The sequence below is a fragment of the Aspergillus versicolor genome, assembly GCF_001890125.1.
Source record: "Aspergillus versicolor CBS 583.65 unplaced genomic scaffold ASPVEscaffold_4, whole genome shotgun sequence".
In the NCBI taxonomy this organism is placed as follows: Eukaryota; Fungi; Ascomycota; class Eurotiomycetes; order Eurotiales; family Aspergillaceae; genus Aspergillus; species Aspergillus versicolor.
In genome coordinates, this window is record NW_024467527.1 from 2318074 (window position 1) to 2336352 (window position 18279).

Here is an 18279-nt window from a genome sequence, read left to right on the forward strand (position 1 = left end):
GTATTTATGCTGCCCCGGTCTGGGGTACATCCGCACGCATCCGTTTCCCACATGGAACAGAAATCTCTGATCCTCGGTCCACGGGCAATGAGAGTTAAATGTGCTGGATTGCAGTGAGATTGACATATTCATGCCTTTATAAGATAAGTCCTGTAAATGTCAGATTTTCATCATTGGTCGTGGCGCTGTAGATGAGCATGGAATTCGCGGGAGTGGTTGCATCATACATTGTCCAACTTCTCCAGATTTTGATATGGAATGAGGGGAATGGATGTTTTAAGACAACAATGGGCCCTTATCAATGGCTTTCATTGTTTCTACAAGTGTATACTTATGTTTTACTGAGAGTCTGCGGGCGCTTGAATCGTCTACATTTCATATCCTCCTCAGACAGTATTCATAATGCGCTTCTTTATAACTCTTAGCAGTTTCCTCCTCCTTAGTTCTGCAACTGCACAGAGCCCTACCAGCTGCTCTGCGACTCCTAATGATGCCGCCGTTGTTGAATTTGGCTGGGCGCTGAGCTCCTATCTGGACCAATTCTATTCCCAGAAACCATTGAACAACTCTTTCCTAGACAGTGCTACTAACAGTGCGACCGCCGAATACGTCTTCAACTTCCAAGGCATCCAGCGAAGGAACCTCCTCGCTGTGCGCGCCGCGCAGATCCTCGCCTCCCGCATCCCCAACGTCCACAGCCCTGGGTGCAACTTCACCTTCCCGCCGTCCCCGGACGGCCAGACTTTCGTTCAGAACGCCCTCACAGTCGAGCGAGCCGCCTCAGGCGCCTTTGTCGGGCTAGCAGCATACACCAGGTCGCCGGAAGTCTCGTTCCTAATGTCAAGACTGGCCTCTGAGCGTGCAGCCCATGCCTATTATCTTGCTGCGCAGCAGATGCCCCTTGATTTCCTGGCAAACAGCACGTCCCTAATCCAGGCTTACTCTCCACAGCACGTGCTGAGGTCGGGTAACCAGCCTGGGAATCTCGGGCAGTTTCTCCATGGTTGTCTCAGGGCGCCGCCGTCGCCTTGTGGCCTTCCGCTTGGGATTGGGCCGTTGGGGGGTAGCTTTGGACCGACTTCAGCGTCGATCACGACAAGGCCTACTATGTGCTGAATCAGGCTGTTTTGGCGTATTATTGTGGTGGCATCGTGAGTGTTTTTTTTTTTTTTTACTATCATCCTGCGCAGTTTCGCAGTTGTGGTTCCATTGATTGGGATGTAATGTGTAATCGCGAGGGTTATTACAAGACCATTCTCTATCTTTGATTCTGAGCAAATGATATACTATATTGGAGAATTTACCTGATGCCCTTGACCTGCTGCAGGTCTAGGAAGTGTGAATTATACCAACCCATCGAGTGATTCCTATAAGACCAGCTGAAGGCGCAGTGGAGACAATAGCTGCCTCCCCGCATTTCGCGCTTATTCGGTGCCTCTGATCAGAGATGATAGTATCCATATCCCCAGCTAATGGGAAGGAGGATATTTCATATATGTGCGGACATATAGTGCAGAGACCTATGCCCGTCCACGAAACAGTGTCCAGATCGGATATTATATCGTTTTCAGTTTTATAATTTGTATTTACAGTTAAACACCGACCGCTATTCTTCGCTTCTCCGCATGGAAACACGGTCACCCCATTTTCCTGGTTATTTATATGAAGTAACACGCCCTTTGGGTGAGTGGAGAAGGGACCATACCAACACTGCTACCACCAATTCTTCCCTATTCTCGAGCTGTTTTCGGCTCCATTATTTTGTGTCTCACGCCCCTTCCCCTCTAGATCTGCGTAGATGGCCCCCTACGCGAACGACTTCGTCCCCGGCAGAGTCCGACTAGTCGATGTAGATGAACAAGTCGGTAAAGCGGATATTGTCACGACCGGCCAAGGAATATCAGCCAACGGCGCACCTGGCGAGAATCAGCAGGCCAGCCAGAACTCTACGGATCCAAAATCTTCCCATACTAAATTCTTGAGAACCTGACTGGCCGGTGGACGCGCGGGTGACGAACTGGATGTCCTCCCAGTCGCTCACACGCCCGGTGCTTGTAGTAGAGAAGGGTTTGAGGATCATGAGCAGGCGCTGGCCGTTGACGATATATCACCAGTGAAGGGCGGCCCCCGCTGGGGGGTTATTCACCGCATTGCAAGCGTAGAATATGAGAGTCGTCTGCTCGGACGCCGATACTAGCCATGAACGGGCAGACATCTCGGGCACTGAACGCGGTGGGAACTTGTGTCCAACGATCGATGAAGACATATTGCTACAGCAGCACAGGTACAGGACAAATATCCGACGACACAGGGGGTAGTTACGCTATATATTATATTCCACTACTATTCGTCGGGCCCCTGGACTGACTGGCCTTGGTACCAATACACTCTGTATCCCATGAGCTAGAACTCTACATCTTTGAGCGACTGCTCCTGGATTCTTTCTTCTTTATGTCCCGCGGCTGCCGCCTGAGGATTTTCCCACTTGGGCTTTTCGGGATAGCACGAATAAATATGACCCCGCCCTTCAGCCACTTATGGCGTGCTTTGTGGTCCTGAACATGCTTCTGTATCAGCTCGGCAGCCCTTCCCTGCTCGACATCATGACCAGCCTTCAGAACGACAAAGGCCCTAGGCACCTCGCCACTGGATGGGTGTGCGATTGCGATCACCGCGCAGTCATCGACCAAGGGGTGCGTGAGCAGATGCGCCTCGAGCTCAGCCGGGGCGACCTGTAGGCCCTGTAAGTACGTTAGCGAAACTCTGCCCTCCTCGTGGAAGCTGTGCAGGACCCTGGACTAACTTTAACCTTGATGAGTTCCTTGATTCTATCCACGATAAAGATATGCTCGCTGCCTGACGGGCTTAACCGGATGACCGCCTCATCTCCAGTGCGAACCCAGCCGTCCTGGAAGGTTTCCTTGGTTGCTTCTGCGTTGTTCAGATAACCAAGCGTGTTGCCTGGGCTGTAAACCACAATCTCCCCGGGTGTATCATACGTCGTGATCTCCCTCCCTTGTGGGTCTTCGAGGCGAGCCTTGACCCCCGGCAACAGAACGCCGGACGAGCCAAGCCAAACATCCTCGTGATGGGTTGCCGCAACCGCGGTGGAGGTCTCGGTAAGCCCTATATATTGTTAGAATCTTTTCATTTAATCTTCTACCGGATCACGTACCGTATGCCTGCCGAATGACTACCCCGGGACACAGCTCCTGAAGCTTCCGCGCGGTTTCTTCTCCCAGCGGGGCGGCGCCGGTAAACACCGACCGCACGCTTTTCAGATCGTACGCTCGGCATTGCTCAGTATTCTGGACCATGTTTATGATAATGGGGGGGACCTGGTCAGGCCAAAATGTTAGCCACTAGCCGGAACTGTGGAGTGGGATGTCTTACCAGGAATAGTGACGAAATCTTAAATTCCTGGATAGCGGCCATGTAGGACGCGAAGGTATATCTCGGGAGGACAATAGTCTGATCGCCGCGATACCAACCGGCGTGGCAGATAACCACAAGCGAGTAGGCGTGGCTTTGTGGTAGCAGGCCCAGCGCAGTCTCGGACCCGGGCGAAGGTAGATTGGCGCGGTACGTTTGCTCCAAGGTCGCGATTTGAAGCGTGTTCGCTATCACGTTGTAATGCGAGATCATGACCCCTTTCTTTGTACAAGTCAGTCAGTTCCTGTCCAAGGATTCAGCGAGCCCAGGATCACCTACCGGGAGTCCTGATGTCCCACTGGAATAGCAAAGGAAGGCCGTCCTTCGTGCACCCTCACCGGCTGGCCATCGCTGCATCTCGATCGGTGCCAGATGTATACCTTCTTCTACCAGCTGCGAGGCGGACCTGAAACTCGTTCGTGGGCCGGGCATCGCCACGTCGAGGAGGAATATCCGGCACTCTGGAATGCCAGCTTTGATTGCGGCTTCTATAGCTGCCGGGAGGAGTGGGCTACAGGTGAATAATGCGGTTGCTTTGGAGTCTTTCAGTTGATGCACCAGCTCAGGCACCGAGTACTCTGCGTTCGCGAGGGTCACGACGGCGCCCAGTCGGTGGGCAGCCCACACGACAGGCATAGTGTCAATCTGTCCAGTAAGCCCGTGTCGCTTTGGACGAACAGGAATGACCTACACTGTTGAAGGAGAAGATAGCAAGGACCCTATCCCATCCATTCCCAGCCTCAGCATCCCATTGCAACCGCCTCCCAAGCGCCCGAGAGATCAGATCAACCCGGTCAACAGTCTCTCTGGACGAAAATGTCTTGCCTGTAACCCCGCATGTAAACGGGTTGCTTGACCGGTCAAGAGATAGTCGGCCATGATGTTCGCTCAGCATAAACTCGCTCAGCGGGATGTCATCAGGGATCGGCGGGAGCTGGCCTGCCCACGCCGGTGAGGTGAAGACCATGGCCTCAACTGGAATGGGAAGTTTGGGGTCTGTGAGAAGGGATACAGTGGAGGATTTGAATCGGAAGAGACGTACCAAGATCCGAGGCTCGCTGGTCAGCCCTCGGTGTTCCATACCCCGGACATACTTGCACTCGTACGCAGATGTTACTCCCCCGGACGACACGAACTCTTACTTCCCCGGAAGCAGCAATTGCACATTGAACGACGATACCCAATCAGATGGAATTCAAATCTTGGATGACACGATCCGTAAACTCTATGGAAGGCAGGGCGCCTCCTGGATTTTTCCCTGGAGCAGTGGCGTCCAGTAACACGGCAGTGTGACTTGGTCAATTCCCTGGCAAGAAGGGCCTGGCCGGAGAACGCGCCCTCAATGAAGACCACTCGCCCCCCTTCCTCTGTCTTTGCGATTCGGGAGCTCTGGCTCTTTGTCTTGAGCACTCTACCCGGTCTTTGCACAGCTACGAGGGCTCTTTGAGCTTTCCGCCGTGCACATTCCCCTTGTCACAGCCACCCAATCTCTTCTCGCTGCGAAGAAGATGGACACATTGTTCATGTCCCCCGACCAGGCCGCCCCCTGGGCCATTCCGGCACACAGCACCGAGCTACCGAGTGGTCCCGAGAAGAAGAAGAGAGCTCCGGCGGCGTGCTCCAGCTGCAGAGCGCGCAAGATTCGTTGCGACGTTGGAGGCGCAATCCCTTGCACCAACTGCAATTTCACCGGGGCGTTTTGCGTTGTTCCAGCAAAGAGAAACAGACGGTGGGTTGATTGTCCTGCAATCTCAGCCTTGCAACCGACCAACTGACCGCTCCTCTAGTTCGATGTACATCCGCGAGCCAAAACCGAAAGGCGGTCATAAGAAGGATCCTGGGAAATCGTCGCAGAAGGACAAAGCCGAGACTAGTCGCCAGCAACACAGTAGGCCGCTTGTGGTAGAGGATGAAAAGCAGATGGGTGCAATGCACTCAGAAAGCAATAGCGAATTGCCACATCCTGACCGTCAGGCGGCGATGCACCGATCGTCGCCAGCTTCTGTCTGGAGTCATGACGAGGAACCTCAGATACCCCCTTGGGGGATCGAAGAGCACATCTCGTTACTTGCCAGCGCACCGTATACGGCAGCCGAACGCCAACTACAGAAATGGAGCTCAATGGACACTCCCACCGTCGCCTTCACGAAGCCTTCTTTACCGAGTTACATCTGTGACCCTCCGGCCAGTATCTGTACGCGAGGCGCCGATTACCTGACGCGCATGGGGTGCTTCTCACTTCCACCCCCCCGGCTCCGCAACGAGTTGATGGCGAGCTATCTGGGCTTCATGCACCCCAAACTACCTCTCTTCGATTTACCCCGATTCTGCACGTCGATGCACCGGTACGACGGTTCCTCTCAGCTGAGCTTGCTTATCTTCCAAGCGATCATGTTTGCGGGCGCCGCATTTGTCGACATGTCTTACCTGCAGAGTGCCGGCTATAGCTCACGAGCGGAGGCACGGAAAGAACTCTACCAACGGACACGACTCCTGTACGACTATCGCTATGAGAGCGATGTGGTCACAGTTTTGCACGCCTTACTCATCGTTACTCACAGTGCTGCTCATGTAGGGATGGATCTCCCGACACAGCGGGCACCAACGCCGGCGCAGGTACCCCCTCCCCCAGGGCCCGGGCCACCAGGGGCGGTGTATGTACCCTTCGCCTCCCAGCCAGACGAGCCATCCAGCGACACACAAAGCACGCTGTCGGGAATGACGAGGGAAGGCGAAATGGAAATGGGATTTGGGACCGTTGCGTTGAACCCGGTGCAATATGTTGCTCCCGGAGGCGCATTCCCGGGGCAGTGTATACTCCACCTTAACACCCACTAGTTTCTATAAAACCGTGTTCCAGCCTCGAGGATTCGTAGTACTAAACGTAGCCAAGCAGCCCCACCGGAGTTGGCCTTGTGGATCCAGGGGACTTGATGAGGTGACAGTTCCGCGGGTCCAACAAGCGCATTGTCGTCTTGCACCCCTTTGAATGCTGTTGGCCAACTTTTTCTCGGCCCAAATCCTGGGGAATCCTGGCCCGAAACCCTGGTTCAGCTCCTCCCGATTCCTCTCCGGGAGGAGAAATGCCGCTCCTGGAATCCGTCAAGCTGAAACCTGGCTGGCCGAGGCCATCGCGGGCAGTACGTAAAGGAAATGGGAAAAAAAGAAAAATTTATCACTTGATTACGGTATCTCCACCTGGCGCCATAATCACTCGTTTGCGATTCCTCCACCGTTTTACGAGATATTCAAGGCGGTGGTCAGATGAGAAACCAGACACTCGGCGGCTCCCCCACACGGGGGAGCTCAGCCTATGGACACAAACAGCTTAGGGGTGCCAGGATTACAATAGGGGTTTTTGCTCTGTGTTCTCCTGCACCGAGTGAACTCTAAATGACGACGAGGGACAGACCCTATGAAGCATCTCCCCGGACTACGATTTCACCTCGCTTCTTAGGTATGTCCTTCTCATGACCTCGTCGGGAGACAACAAACCATCGCGAGCATTTTGGAACCCGTCACAACGTTAATCCAGAATGAGTCGGTCGACGTACGAAACGGCCTTTATCACAGTCTGTGTTGCTTTCCTTTGTCTCGCCTGGGTGATGATGGCCTTGCGCTACCTAGCGCGAGTGTACATCATGAGAGTGTTTCGAATCGATGATATTCTGGCCACGATATCTCTGGTGCGCATTTATCTTCCTCGGGCGTACGTCAGATCTTCTAACGGATTTTACAGCTGCTTTGCTCCGGTTCATGTGCTTGTGTGCTTGCTGGGTTCCAGGCTACGCTCGGCAATAGCTTCTCGAAGGTCGGTCATGTCACTCATGAGTTATCCTGCAGAGAGGCGCCAGATGACAAGTGGCTAACAAGTTCTCAGCTCTTCGTGGCTTTTGAGCTCCTCTACATACTCTCGACTTGGGCAATCAAATTCTCCTTCACACTCTCAGTGCGTCCTCTCCTGTGTGACCGGTTTTATATCGGAGTCACCGCGGCAGTTACAGGGACGATCACGGTATACACTGTCTTCTACTTTTGCTGGATTCTTACGCAGTGCGGCCGGTCTGATTCCGATGCGACTTGCGTCAAGGCCATGGTCATTCCATCGTATCTCCACGCAGGAATCCTAGTCGGCTGTGATATCTCATTAGCCGTGTTGTGCGTGAAGATTATTTCCGGCCTGCAACTGAAAACTTCCAAGAAGCTCTCTGTTCTCCTGCTTATGCTTATGGGGCCCAGGTATGTTCACACCAGAATTTTATCCCACTCGCGCGCAAACCATCACTAATGGGATAGCAAGCCCCTTTATAGCTACCATCCTCCGAGCGGTATTTGCCTCGGGCCTCAAGCTTCCAATTGGCCATCCAGACTCATGGCGCCGGATCATGTTCGCGATCTTCACAGTCACAGAAATGGGGCTTTGCATCATCACCACCGCCGCAACGACCCTGCGCCCCTTGTTCACCCGACTCAGGCTCCTCTCGACCTCTGATCCGTCTACGCCCGTCCGTCATACGCACACATATCCACACATGCACACGCCCTCGTTCCCAGCTCGGCCCAGCAATGCGCTCTGCTGCTCGAGCCGCGAGCAAGGGGATGAGGATGACAACGAGGCCCTCACCATAGGCAACGTTGCTCCCGTTGAAAGAACGATATACGTCATGCAGGATTTCCGCTTGGAAGTGCCGAGCCGGTAGGGGTTCCAGGCACAAACTGTATGGATAGGGTGTTTGGATTTACAAACCGAGTTCTAACGATATGATGGTGGGTATAATATTGGTGTTAGGGCGCTTCAAGGCTGGGCTATCTTCTTCTATCATTGGTTTAAGCAGGCATCCATGGATATTTTGACCTGCTTCAGACCAAGCATAGGAAATGGGGTTTTGTCGAACTCCGTGGCGTACGTAATATTTGGTCCACCACCTGAAGAATATAAAGGGCTGATTCATTGAATCTAATATAATCCACAGTCCTTGGTTGAGACTGGTGTACAGAGCAGACACATCGTATCTGCTCCAAAAAACCTATAAAAGACTTGACATTTTGGACTTGAAGTAGACCCCAACCTCTAATACGCTACATATTTTCAAGATCCTTGATTTTTAGTCATCGGCGCTATCTAACTACTACGTCGTGACCGTCGACCCTGGCGAAAACAGTGGATTCCTCACATTGGGCAGAGGATGCACCCGATTAAACGCTCTCAACAAAGCAACGCAAACCATATAGTGTGAGAAACTGTACGATTGGTCACCGGCCCCCACACGCGCGACTTCCGCTGCGTATACCTTTGTCGTGAATAGGAGCGCGGCTGCGCAGCTAGGTGGCAATAACAAACTCAGTCTATGCGAGTGGAGCCTGCGTATGAGTGCTAAAATGCCCTCGGTGCAGGAAAGGACGGACGGTGGGATGGCTGGTACCCTATTCTCTGGATTGTGACGAGGAACACCCGCACAGACAGCGAAGAGGTACTCGATTCGGAGACTCGTGACGATCAACAGGACCAGAGCTGAGTCGTTATCGACACACGGTTTGACTTTGCCTGCTAGCTCGCGGAGCCATGTCTCTAAGCTGCCCCGGTGGGAGGCTAGCTCTGCTGCAGGTACTCCTTGCCGTGGTGACAGAGTAGGGGAGAGGTCGCCTCTCTCGTTAATCGTCCATGATGTAGCGTACAGGCAATCGATGAAGTCGGCAACCACCAGATAAAGCGTAGCCTTGTGTACGAAAAGCGAGTTGAGCCGTTCCTGAAGGCCAGCGAATGGACTAAAACGGTCGACTGTTGCTGCAGACTTGTCGCTTGCTGGAGGAAAATCCTCCATCGTGATTGGGGACAGGGCTGTCCATGTCTTGCGATCGCGCATTTGGAACGGCCGGTGCTGCGCGAGAGCAATCTGTACGTCTCGAATAAAAAGACACCACGCGATGCGTTTCTTCAAGCCCCGGACTGGATTGTCGGCCTCCCCGATATGCAGGGAAAACCTCTCCGCTGTCGCTATTGCATGTGCAAGCCAATAGCCAACCCCCTTGTTACCAATACCCTGTCCTTCCCAGAGCGGGAGCAGCAACAGGGACTGAACCTGACGGATAGGATCGCCCTCTACGCCCATTTCATATGCCAGCTAATGCAATGTCAGCAATGCTGCCTGTCAAATCAAGGTGCATCTGACCTTGGCTTTTTTCGCCATCGCCTCCTGTGCCTCGATGGGAGTAGCATACCCAGCGCCTCGTAGCGCCGCGCCGTTGACAAACGGACAAGCAGCCGAAAGGACGGCCCACATGAGCAGGGGACTGGAGGTATCATGATCACAGTGCCCATGCAGCAACTCAACAGAGGCTACATCTATGCACGGAAAGCCCGGGTACACATACTTGATGAAGGTACGGAGAAACTGGAGACGGACGTCAGGCGGCGGGACTTGCATGATACCGAAATGAGTCAGGAGATCCGCTGTTGTGATGCGCGATCCGAGCCAGGTAAAGGGCCCTGGCTTTACCGAGGCCTTACGGTTCTCGGACTCTTTATTATTGCCGTCTTGATGTTCCGGGCCCAGTAAATCCTGGACGGTGAGGAGGATGTGGTCAATAGGAGAGCTGGCTGTTACGCCGGGAACTGCCCTCATATGTCGCTGGAGTTGGAACTGTTCATTGTCGTGTTCAGATTCCCTGGACACAGTTAGTATGCAGAGTTGAGTTGATAGCAAGTCACCAACTGATCACTGTCCATCGCATCAAACAGAGCCAGTCACGGTTATTCTGGCTGGAGTTGTGTCGGGGTCGAGGAAGTGCCTAGTGCGGCAACAGAGGAGCGGAAGGTCGGAAACATGCCCACGACCATAGACCTCAGGGCCTCTCCTTGCCAGACTCATTGCGGTGTTGCCAAATATCTGTCCAGGGGATGCTGGTAGTTCCGGGGGAAAAGTGCAAAGTTCCGTGGAAGGATTGTTCCGACGCAATGTAACGGTGACGAATGAGTCCCGGGTGGCTGTTCCATATATCCATCAAACCAGACAGTTGCAAGCTGTTGACATAGGTGATCTATGTCTGCACTCTCCTATCAAGGTAACCAGCCACAATAGAGTGTACAGGCCTGCCATGCCGTTCTGGCAGTTCCAAAACCTCTCTGATGACCGTAATTTGATTACCCACCCCGGACAGTTGCGGCTGTAGTTTTGCTCCTAAGCGGTTGCCCCGACACGACTATCCGGGGACTGCATGCACATGAAACGGTGTACCGTGCCATGAGCAAACCAATAGAAAACGCAAATGTCATACTGTTGGAAGCGAAACAAGCGCCCACTTGGTTTAAGAGTTAAGGATGTTCTCCGCATAACCCACAGTAAGACAAAGGCTTGTTTGTTCAGCATGGAAATAATTAATCTCCTTGCGTAATGACCTGAAATAACTCTTTCAACGACTGGGTCAGTGGGTCGCTGTTCTCTCTAGGAACGTTGAACACTGTAGCTGATATCATACGCAACATGATTCTAGCCAAGATGTAACCGAGAGTGATATATAAGTACGTATTACCATACATCCAGTTGCTTCATGTTTTGTAGGATGCAGTATTACCGCTATAGATGCGCCGAGTAAGAGCCGTTAAGCCGTCCCGTGGAGCTTACAGTTTGGGGGCCAGCACGACCTCCGGATACGCCTGGTCGTCGCCAGAGATCGTTGCCAGAGTCCGCCAGGCGCCACCATCCACAACCAGCACTTGTCCATTCACGTAGCTTCCGCTCTCCGAGAACAGGTACACCGTTGCGTCTGCAATATCCCGCACTGTTCCGTACCGGCCGAGAGGGATCCTGCGGGCCTGAGCATGGCTCGTAGAGAGACGGCGCACCCCCTCCGTGCCAGATATTGGCCCCGGACTGATCACATTGCTGGTAACCCCAAGAGGCCCGTACTCAATAGCTAGATTAGACGAGAGAGCGTCGACTCCGGATTTGGCAACTGCTGCGTGCGTTTGTAGTGGAAACCCGGTGTAATGGAGCGTGGCGGACATGAAGACAATCCGGCCGCAGGCTCGGGGGGACCCCGTCTTGATCGAACTGACCAGATGTGGGAGAGTCGCCTTGGCTGTGTTGACGGACCCGAGGACGTCAATGTCGAGCACGCTTCTGAACGCATTGGACGTGACGTCGGAGAACCGCGAGAGAAAATTCCCAGCGGCGCCAGCTCTGCATCCAGTGGGTCAGCGGATGAGAGAAATTACTGTTCTTCGGCAGGGCATGTCTTACATGACAAAGTCAATCCCTCCAAGCTCTGAGACACACTGGGCTGCAGCTTGTTCCAGCAGTCCAAGGTCCCGGACGTCAATCCCACCTATCCCCAGCACTCTGCTTCCTTCCCTCACCGTGGCGATGTCACGCGCGACTGCCTGGGTCTTCTCCTGGTTTCGTCCGACAATGCACGCGTTCGCACCCAGATGCACAAGGGCTCGGACCTGTGCGGAACAGATCGTGCCATTCCCCCCGGTACAAAAGACAACCTGCCCGCGGAAAATGTCCTTTCTCCACACATCGGAGACGTACTCCTCCTTAGGGACAGGCATTGCGTCGACAACTAGGGTTTGCTGTAGAGAAGCCATTGCTCGGGGGGGGGCGAGAGGACAGGCATATATAGTTTGTGTACTCAAAACATTGTAGGTCGTTAAGACTCCTGTTACCGAGGCCATAACCCCCCGGGAAACGCATCGGACCGACGGCCTTCCAAAGCCCCGGTCGTCCCACTACCCCCGGAACCTCCCCATCCAGATACTGGGGCCATAAACGGTCGCTACGGAGACCCTCAAACTGACGTGGAGAGTCCGCATTCCTTCTTCACCCAGGCCGACTATCCAAATGGACGACACGCAATTCCAGGCTGCCATTGAGCAGCAGATAAAAATCAAAGAACAGGCATGGCCGGTGACCAGGTGCAGCCTGGCCATTTACGGCTCCCAACCAATCTCGCGATGCACGAGAGTACCCCATGGCGCTTTCTGACGGTACCACTTTATACAGCGACATCTTTCTCCCAGGCCGCTACAAGAGTCTAGAGCCGGCGGTACAAGCGCGCGTCCCTGCGCTCATCGCATGGTGAGTGCCCCCGTCCTATGCAGAGAGTGTTGCTAGCAGGTTGTATGACGAACGCTGCTGAGCACGAGGTACCCAAAACATGGGTCCATATGGAAAGCAGAAAGGGAATACATGGCTGGACAACCTCCCTCTCCGTGCTGGCGTGCCTCGGGAGTGGTTGTCGAACTTGCAGAAGTGGGAGGGCCCGGATCCTGCATTCTGGTGTGCGCATGAATATGCCGTGATCAACGTGGATATCCGAGGTTCATTCTCGTCCGAAGGCAACCTGTACTACTTTGGCCACTAGGAGACCTAAGATAGGGCGGAGTTCGTGACTTGGGTCTCCAAGCAGCCCTGGTGCAACGGAAAGGTTGCCCTGACTGGGAATAGCTGGCTGGCGATTTAGCAGTGGAAGATCAGTGCCATATACCCAGAGGAACTCGCGGCTCTTGCCCCGTGGGGAGGATTCAGAAACATGTACCGGCACAATCTATGTGAGGGCGGGATCCCCTTCTGGGGCTTCCACGACCTTATCTCCGAAGTGCTTGTCAGCCAGGGCAAGTTTGAAGACGCCTCGGCCTTGTTGAAAGACGAGAAGAACAATCTGTGGAATGCCTACTGGGAGGATAAGCGGGCGCATCCCGAACGCATCACAATCCTGATTTATATTGTTGCCTCCTGGACGAGCGCGGCTCACACGCTGCGGACGCTGAAGAGCTGGGGTGACCTGTCAGTCAGGCTAAGCATCCTCAATCTTGGACTCAGACCCTTTAGCGACACAGTAGATCGACCGGAGACCCAGTTTCCGCTTGCCAGGACTCAGTTCACCCGGCATTACCTCACCTCAGACGGTGGGCTCTCCCTTACTGCGCCTCCCAAGACTACGGCCATCTTCTATAAGGCTAAGAGCAGAAAAGTAATTTTCTAATACCGAGTGCCGCGTGATTGCGAAATAACCAGATATCTTATTGCTTGTCTTGTTGTATCCGGTGAGGCTCTAGAAATGGACCTTTTCGTGCAGGTTGAGAAGCTGAGTGCGGCTAAATGTTGACAGGTAATACTTGTCATCCAGTCTCAGAGTGCGGTCATAAGAGGCGTAATCAAGACCTTGCATGACTGGCAGGTTGGGATGGGTAAGGCTGGGATCCCAACGGACAATTGCGAGGCTCCATTGATCGTCACCGAATACGAGACCACAGAATTCACTCCCTCCCAACCCCTCCTCCCTGACAGCAACGCATTTTCACCTCAACACCTTCTGTACAGCCGCCATGCAGCCCGCCGTCACTCGCTATGTAAACGGCGAGATCCGTGCCTACTACACCCATTCCTCCCCAATGACCGTAGGAAGTCTGAAACCAGCAGCCACATATTCGATTAACCCTTACACCACCGACAACTCCAGATGGCTAACCCACGCCGTAAGCGCAAGCTTGGACCGCGCAGTCTACCTCAACCGCTACAGTGCAATATGCATAAATCAAACCGGACATCCGCTCTGGCGGCACGACTTCGAGCCTAGCCCCGAGTCTAACAGTGTGGCTGGCGGCGGATGTGCTTTCTCTCGGGACGGGTCCCACCTGTGGGTTTATCGCCCTGATGCGATGAACGACTGCGGACCGGACTTGTTAGTCGTTCTCGACGCTTCCTCGGGAGCCGAGATCGCGAGGGAAGAGCTGGATAGTGTTGGGCAGGGCGCGATCATTACCGTGCATCCCGACGGGCGGAATATTCTGTTCGATGTCGGCGAGGGCCAGGATGGGGTGAAGATGTACCGGGCTGTGCTTGCGGGCGATAACGATAAGATCGAGTTACACTCATACGGGTGGGAAGACCGCTGTCTGCTTGATATGGCGCCTGATGGGCGGACGTTCATGACGGTTGACCACAATGTGGGCGACGCTGCTTTCCATGCGTTTCCTGGCGGGGACGTTTTGCTGCGCGTGTCTGTCGAGGATTTTGGGTATGAGGGTGATGAGGATGATGAGGATGATGAAGCTTGTATACACTATATTGGCGGCTTTCTTGATTTGAATACGGCCGTCGTTACAGTCAAGGGTGAGACTGAGGACGAGGAGTGGGTGCATTATCATGCCGTGGATGTACGCACTGGGGCACATCTTGGCCGCCTCGACGCGCACCCGCATAATGATGAAGCTGAGGGCTTTCAGCCCTTGGGGGATGGCACCTGGGTTGAGTCGGATGACGGCAATGTTGTCCGCCATCGGTTTGTTGCAGCAATTTGAGCTTCAACGTTGGATTAGCTGCTTTCACCTTGTGCATGAATGCGAGCGAGGCTATCAAAGGTCTTTCGAGCAGCACCTCCGACTGTCAAATACTTTGTATGGATTCGAAGCAATAGAAGTGGCTGAGCATAAATAGTCTTAATTGGCACTGGCCGGGACGTCTAGATAACCAATACTACTAGTGCTGTCGCTCATCGGAGAGTTACCAGATATTTCGACCCCAGACAGACATTCTCGTGCTATCCCAGTCAAGTAGCAGGACCAGAAGAGTGGGGGGAGTCCTCGCTTGACGCAGTGATCAGACCCTTGGCAACCAGCATAGCCACCCGTTTCTTTGCGCGAAGACAGAAGCAGTTGGCGTCAGTGGAGGCGTTCCTTGGCTCATTTCTTCTCCTTATCGTATTCGACTCAGGGGCGTCCGAGACCCTTCCAGGCTAACCAGCCTGGGGACGCCAAGGGACTTTAGTGCATAGCCCCAGTGCAGCGTTTCAGATGGCAGCTCTCATTTTTTTTTTATTTAATGTTGTTGTTCGGCTCGATCCGCTTTTTCTTGTCTGGAAAGTCCCAGTCCCAGTCCCATTGTCAGTCCCAGTTCCAGCTTCAGCCACGCAGGCAGGAGTCTGCAGCCATGGAGCTCCGTATGCTGGCCCTTATCTCCAGGCTGGTCTCTGTTGCGATGGTCAGTGGTATTGCTGCTGCACAGACAGAAACAACAACAACAACAGTATCATCAACATCAACATATTCAACATCATCAGCAAACCCGGGGTGCTACGGTTATTGCAGTACGTATCCATTCCCTAGGATATCGACCGATCAAACTAACAAGCCAGGGTATCTCGAAATGGACTACGACCCTGGGAGGACAGAGGAGCTGTGCGACAAGGAGAGAGGGCTTGGTTCACTGTTTCTGGAAAACATCAAGACCTGCGCCGACTGTGTTAGAGACGAGGGTGGGCTCAGCGATTATTTCGACACTGTGGATGCGCAGGATGCTCTCAAGATCGTCAACCTGTGCCAGTCTCTGTATACCAGTGATCACTCAGAAATGGTCTCCGCGATGTCTGTGATCTTGGAGACTGGGAGTGTCATGGGCAGCATATCGCCGACAAAGTCGCCCACATCCACCAGTGCCCCTACTGCGACTCAATCCAGTGGAGCAGAAACGACTACGGACGCAAGCTCAGAGCAAGACGCCTCTAGCGATGACTCGTCAACTTCAGAGTCTAGAGCGTGGATCGCCGGTCCAGTTGTTGGGTCAATCGCCGGGGTTTCTGGAATTATAGGGGCAGCCTTCCTAATAATTAGGAGGCGCAATCGACGTAAAAACGCCGAGGATACTGCGGAACAAGGCAGTGGACCAGAGCAGCTTCATGAAAAGCCCGAGCTACCGACTGAAGAGCATGTTCGCCATGAGCTGGATGGTCACCATGCTGTGGAGACCGAGGCAAGGGCACCTCCGCAGGAATTGTACTCTGGCGAAACTGTTGAGCTTCCTGCAGATAATGGGAAATGAGCGACTTGTACATAATATAATGGCAGTTAATTATTGTTGACTCCCTGTGCAACAAAATTCTTCGAAACAACCGGTATTCGAAAAAAAAACATGTCCTCTGCATGCGCGATACCGAGAGATACATTTAGAGCCATATCTGGCCAGGCTCCTAGATAACGGACAGCTCGTTAACTTTATTCTAACGGTGGGTCCTGGTCCCTAGGGCTATCCAGATACCCGACTGTAGCCGTAGGCAGATTGTACACTGATGCTCCCCGGAGATCTTCCTTCACCTCGCAAGGTGACACAAAGTTGATTCCAGACCGCTCTCGTTCTTCGAGGCTTATTGGGTTCTCTTCTGCCCTTTTGCGATTTGCACTAGGCCGCCAGGAAGTAAGGGGGTCGAGGCCGCTTATATATCGAGCCTCTGCTGTTCTGATTAAGAGCTTCAGCTTCCGATGGCCATCTCACGCACTCCATTCTGGCCGAAAGTACGGCGGTGGTGTGACAAGCTCAATGTCGAGGATTTTGGAATCGAGCCCGTCCCAGAGGAGCTGCGTACCGATCAACACCCACGGGATCTGTTTACGGTCTTCTTCGCGGCGAACTGCAATACCGCGACCCTAGCGACGGGATTCCTTGGCCCAACAACGTTTGGGCTCGGCTGGTGGGATTCATGTCTCGCAATTATATTGTTCAATATAGTCGGCGCGGTTCTTCCAGCCCTGGCTGCGCGGTTCGGTCCAAAGCTCGGATTGCGTACAATGGTCATACCACGTTATTCTTTTGGCTGGTGGCCTTCGAAGATACTGGCCTTTCTCTACCTGATAAATATGCTCGGATGGTCAATCGTGAATGCGCTCTCTGGAGCTTCGGTGCTCCACGACGTGGGTTCCGGAAAGTTACCTATGGCCATTTCGGTTCTGATTGTTGGCCTGGTCGCCATCACTCTGGGGCTTCTCGGATACAGGGTCTTCCATATATACACCAGGTATTCATGGATTGTCATGCTGACTTGCTTTTGTATCACTGCGGGATTCGGTGCTTTGCATTTTGTCAATGTCCCAATGGGCCATGGGAGTGCTGAGGCTTCCAATGTACTCTCTTTTAGTACGTCAATCATTGGGTTTGAGGCTGCATGGGCTCCAATGGCTGCCGATTATGGTGTTTACATACGCCCTGATATCAATGATTGGAAAACATTTTCCTATGCCTATGGTGGTTTGTTATCAAGCCAGGTGCTACTTGAACTGCTGGGCGCGGCCTTTGGAACCCTTCTTTCCAGCCCAAATCCTAGGTTTCAGAATTCATATGATGAGCGCGGAATGGGCGGACTCGTTGGCTCAGTGTTCGAGGACAGGGCTCCAGGAGTCCGCAAGTTTGGATATGTCGTTGAATTTCTTCTTGGACTATCCACCGCCGCCGTCACGACAGCTAATATCTATTCTCTGGGTCTGAGTGCACAGATGATATCAACAAAGCTTCTTCGTATATCACGTATGGCTTGGTCCTTCGCTGGCAGTGCTATATTTCTGGTTCTTTCCATGGCTGCTCGGGATTATCTCGAGGACGTTTTGACGAGCTTTCTGTCTATATGCGCCTACTGGCTTGTTCCATTCTGCACTGTCTTCTTTCTTGAGCACTTTATCTGGAGGCGGGGATATAAATATGACCTCTCTGTCTGGAATGACCCCTCCCAGCTCCCCTATGGGCTTGCGGCCACGACTGCCTGGACTTTGGGGACTGCCGTCGCAATTATTTCCATGAGCCAGACCTGGTGGATTGGCCCCATTGCTTCTGGTATTGGGGGTACGGATGGGACTGATATCAGTTGGATCCTGGCAGTGGCTGTGTCTGGGGTCTTGTATGTCCCCTTAAGGCTGTGGGAGCGGCGAATCTGGAAGGTATAACGATCCTGGGAAAGAATACAGGATCGTGTATCTGAGCTATACCAACGGAGGGTGGATCGTTTAATAGGAAAACACGAAGCTGCTGCTGGTTATTAAACATCCCTCATTGTTTCGCCACAGGAGCTCGGGAAATATCA

At 53.3% G+C, this 18279-nt stretch overlaps 10 protein-coding genes across 10 annotated transcripts; 7 read left to right on the forward strand and 3 right to left on the reverse strand.

Annotated features, from left to right (window-relative positions):
• Positions 1–343: 343 nt before the first annotated feature.
• Positions 344–1531, forward strand: ASPVEDRAFT_41455 (uncharacterized protein). The gene is made up of 2 exons (XM_040812345.1): positions 344–1151; positions 1328–1531. Exon 1 carries the CDS (start codon positions 403–405, stop codon positions 1114–1116), a length of 714 nt encoding a protein of 237 aa, XP_040667656.1. The 5' UTR covers positions 344–402; the 3' UTR covers positions 1117–1151; positions 1328–1531.
• An 880-nt stretch (positions 1532–2411) lies between these two features.
• ASPVEDRAFT_83418 (acyl--CoA ligase) lies at positions 2412–4399 on the reverse strand (the record flags this gene model as incomplete). The annotated part of the gene is made up of 6 exons (XM_040817381.1): positions 2412–2741; positions 2804–3126; positions 3176–3338; positions 3394–3654; positions 3712–4077; positions 4124–4399. The coding sequence occupies 6 exons, from the start codon at positions 4397–4399 to the stop codon at positions 2412–2414; spliced, it is 1719 nt and encodes a 572-aa protein (XP_040667657.1).
• A 914-nt stretch (positions 4400–5313) lies between these two features.
• ASPVEDRAFT_41456 (fungal specific transcription factor domain-containing protein) lies at positions 5314–6365 on the forward strand. Its single transcript, XM_040812346.1, has one exon. It carries the CDS (start codon positions 5554–5556, stop codon positions 6268–6270), a length of 717 nt encoding a protein of 238 aa, XP_040667658.1. The 5' UTR covers positions 5314–5553; the 3' UTR covers positions 6271–6365.
• A 603-nt stretch (positions 6366–6968) lies between these two features.
• ASPVEDRAFT_83420 (uncharacterized protein) lies at positions 6969–8132 on the forward strand (the record flags this gene model as incomplete). Its single annotated transcript, XM_040817382.1, has 4 exons — positions 6969–7118; positions 7172–7243; positions 7313–7671; positions 7733–8132. 4 exons carry the CDS (start codon positions 6969–6971, stop codon positions 8130–8132), a joined length of 981 nt encoding a protein of 326 aa, XP_040667659.1.
• A 429-nt stretch (positions 8133–8561) lies between these two features.
• ASPVEDRAFT_28531 (fungal specific transcription factor domain-containing protein) lies at positions 8562–10301 on the reverse strand (the record flags this gene model as incomplete). The annotated part of the gene is made up of 3 exons (XM_040810125.1): positions 8562–9554; positions 9603–10073; positions 10182–10301. 3 exons carry the CDS (start codon positions 10299–10301, stop codon positions 8562–8564), a joined length of 1584 nt encoding a protein of 527 aa, XP_040667660.1.
• A 749-nt stretch (positions 10302–11050) lies between these two features.
• Positions 11051–11986, reverse strand: ASPVEDRAFT_130382 (SDR family oxidoreductase; the record flags this gene model as incomplete). Its single annotated transcript, XM_040806720.1, has 2 exons — positions 11051–11612; positions 11673–11986. 2 exons carry the CDS (start codon positions 11984–11986, stop codon positions 11051–11053), a joined length of 876 nt encoding a protein of 291 aa, XP_040667661.1.
• Positions 11987–12966: 980 nt separating this feature from the next.
• ASPVEDRAFT_83422 (uncharacterized protein) lies at positions 12967–13419 on the forward strand (the record flags this gene model as incomplete). The annotated part of the gene is made up of 1 exon (XM_040817383.1): positions 12967–13419. The coding sequence occupies one exon, from the start codon at positions 12967–12969 to the stop codon at positions 13417–13419; it is 453 nt and encodes a 150-aa protein (XP_040667662.1).
• A 113-nt stretch (positions 13420–13532) lies between these two features.
• ASPVEDRAFT_41457 (uncharacterized protein) lies at positions 13533–14954 on the forward strand. Its single transcript, XM_040812347.1, has one exon. The coding sequence runs from the start codon at positions 13763–13765 to the stop codon at positions 14735–14737; it is 975 nt and encodes a 324-aa protein (XP_040667663.1). The 5' UTR covers positions 13533–13762; the 3' UTR covers positions 14738–14954.
• A 411-nt stretch (positions 14955–15365) lies between these two features.
• On the forward strand, positions 15366–16253 carry ASPVEDRAFT_83424 (uncharacterized protein; the record flags this gene model as incomplete). Its single annotated transcript, XM_040817384.1, has 2 exons — positions 15366–15522; positions 15571–16253. The coding sequence occupies 2 exons, from the start codon at positions 15366–15368 to the stop codon at positions 16251–16253; spliced, it is 840 nt and encodes a 279-aa protein (XP_040667664.1).
• Positions 16254–16690: 437 nt separating this feature from the next.
• Positions 16691–18142, forward strand: ASPVEDRAFT_52730 (purine-cytosine permease family protein; the record flags this gene model as incomplete). Its single annotated transcript, XM_040814688.1, has 1 exon — positions 16691–18142. The coding sequence occupies one exon, from the start codon at positions 16691–16693 to the stop codon at positions 18140–18142; it is 1452 nt and encodes a 483-aa protein (XP_040667665.1).
• Between the last annotated feature and the right edge of the window lie 137 nt (positions 18143–18279).